A 1,498-nucleotide genomic window follows, 5' to 3' on the forward strand; every position below is an offset into this window, starting at 1 on the left:
AAAATATTATTAGAAGTCAACCAGTTGATAAGCAAGCAGCGATGGCCCAATGGTTTGAAAATTTAATGAATGGGATTGAAAGAAATTTACTCACAAAAAATAGAGATAGGTAAAAAAGCAACAACTATAATATCCTATTATATGTTCTAAGCATTTTATAAATATTATTATTGTTTTCTCGCAGGTTTACACAAAATTTATCAATGTTTAGAAGAGACATAAATGATGCCCTAAAAGGACCTAATATATCAAATTCAGTCAATGATATGATGACTTCGTAGTAATACTGCTCTCTCTGAAATAGATTCTTCTAGGTTCTTGCCTGCCAAATGCTTGAATGTGTGTGCGAGTGAAACTCTAAATTAATGATAAAATTAAAATTATGGCTTTAGATGAGTATAAAGATAATAAATATTACTATTTTACATATTACAGCTTGGCTTCCTATTCTTCGTAACTGTCTTTTTATCCGCTTAAATTATATTTATATTGATTTTCATTTTCATGTAGTAACAGTGAAAGGAAATAAAATTTACAATTATTTCTTCTTTATATGACCTTTAGAAAGACATTTGGACATTTTAATATATTTATCTAATATATTTGACGTAGTCAAATAAAAAAAGCTAAAATTTCTTTTTTTTATTACCTTTATACTCGAACTTCTTAATCTTCCATGAAACGGTCAAATTTAAACATTTTATGCGTATAATTATTATTCAAAATTGGTTATTATTATATGATGTTTTATGAGCATACAGCAAATATATATTATTTGAATTTTTCGAAACAAATCGTCTTCATATTTTTCACTCAAAATATCGTATATTTTTCATAATCTTCACAGGAAGTACATAAAAAGATAAAAATTCAATAATTTTTTACTTTATAAAAAAATATATATGTTTTTGTTATGTATTCATTTGTTTCTAAGTCATTTTAATAGAGATAGATAAGACTTTATATAGAGATTTTTAAAAATTTCGTATTACGTTGTTTTTTTGTGTTTAAAATATAAACATAATGTCGTATCTATCAATTTTTCTTTATATTTTTATTGTCTCAGGCTTGATGACCATCCCACAAATAAGTCTTTTAGAATCTTACAAACGATAATTTAAAATAAAACACTCGTTTGTAAAAGATTTATTGAAACATTTTTTCTTTCTTAATTTTATATAATAAATCTCGGCAGAAAAATGGAGTTTATGTGAAATATTTTAGTAGTTTTACATGTGATAGTATTCACAAGTATTCATATTTATTTTGTCAAAGTTTTCAATATTATATGTACATTTTAGAGAATAGGAAGCCAATAACATTATTTTTATTTACAATGACATATTTCTTATTTTAAATGAATTGTGGATTTTCATTCGTTTAAGAATGTTATGCACACAAACGTGCAGCTTAAAAAAAAAACCATTTGCAACATTACAGATTCTTGTAGGAGAGAGAGAGAGAGAGAGAGAGAGAGAGAGAGAGAGAGAGAGAGAGA

At 25.2% G+C, this 1,498-nt stretch overlaps 1 protein-coding gene across 1 annotated transcript in view; it reads left to right on the forward strand.

The window, feature by feature from the left end:
- Window positions 1–387, forward strand: part of LOC108687373 (exportin-7) — a 7,322-nt gene extending 6,935 nt beyond the window's left edge. The window contains 2 exon segments of the mRNA XM_018193091.1: window positions 1–109; window positions 185–387. Coding sequence (XP_018048580.1) covers window positions 1–109; window positions 185–281 — 206 coding nt within the window. The 3' untranslated portion in view covers window positions 282–387.
- The last annotated feature ends 1,111 nt before the right edge of the window (window positions 388–1,498 follow it).

Source organism: Atta colombica, unplaced genomic scaffold (genome assembly GCF_001594045.1).
Source record: "Atta colombica isolate Treedump-2 unplaced genomic scaffold, Acol1.0 scaffold205, whole genome shotgun sequence".
In the NCBI taxonomy this organism is placed as follows: domain Eukaryota; kingdom Metazoa; phylum Arthropoda; class Insecta; order Hymenoptera; family Formicidae; genus Atta; species Atta colombica.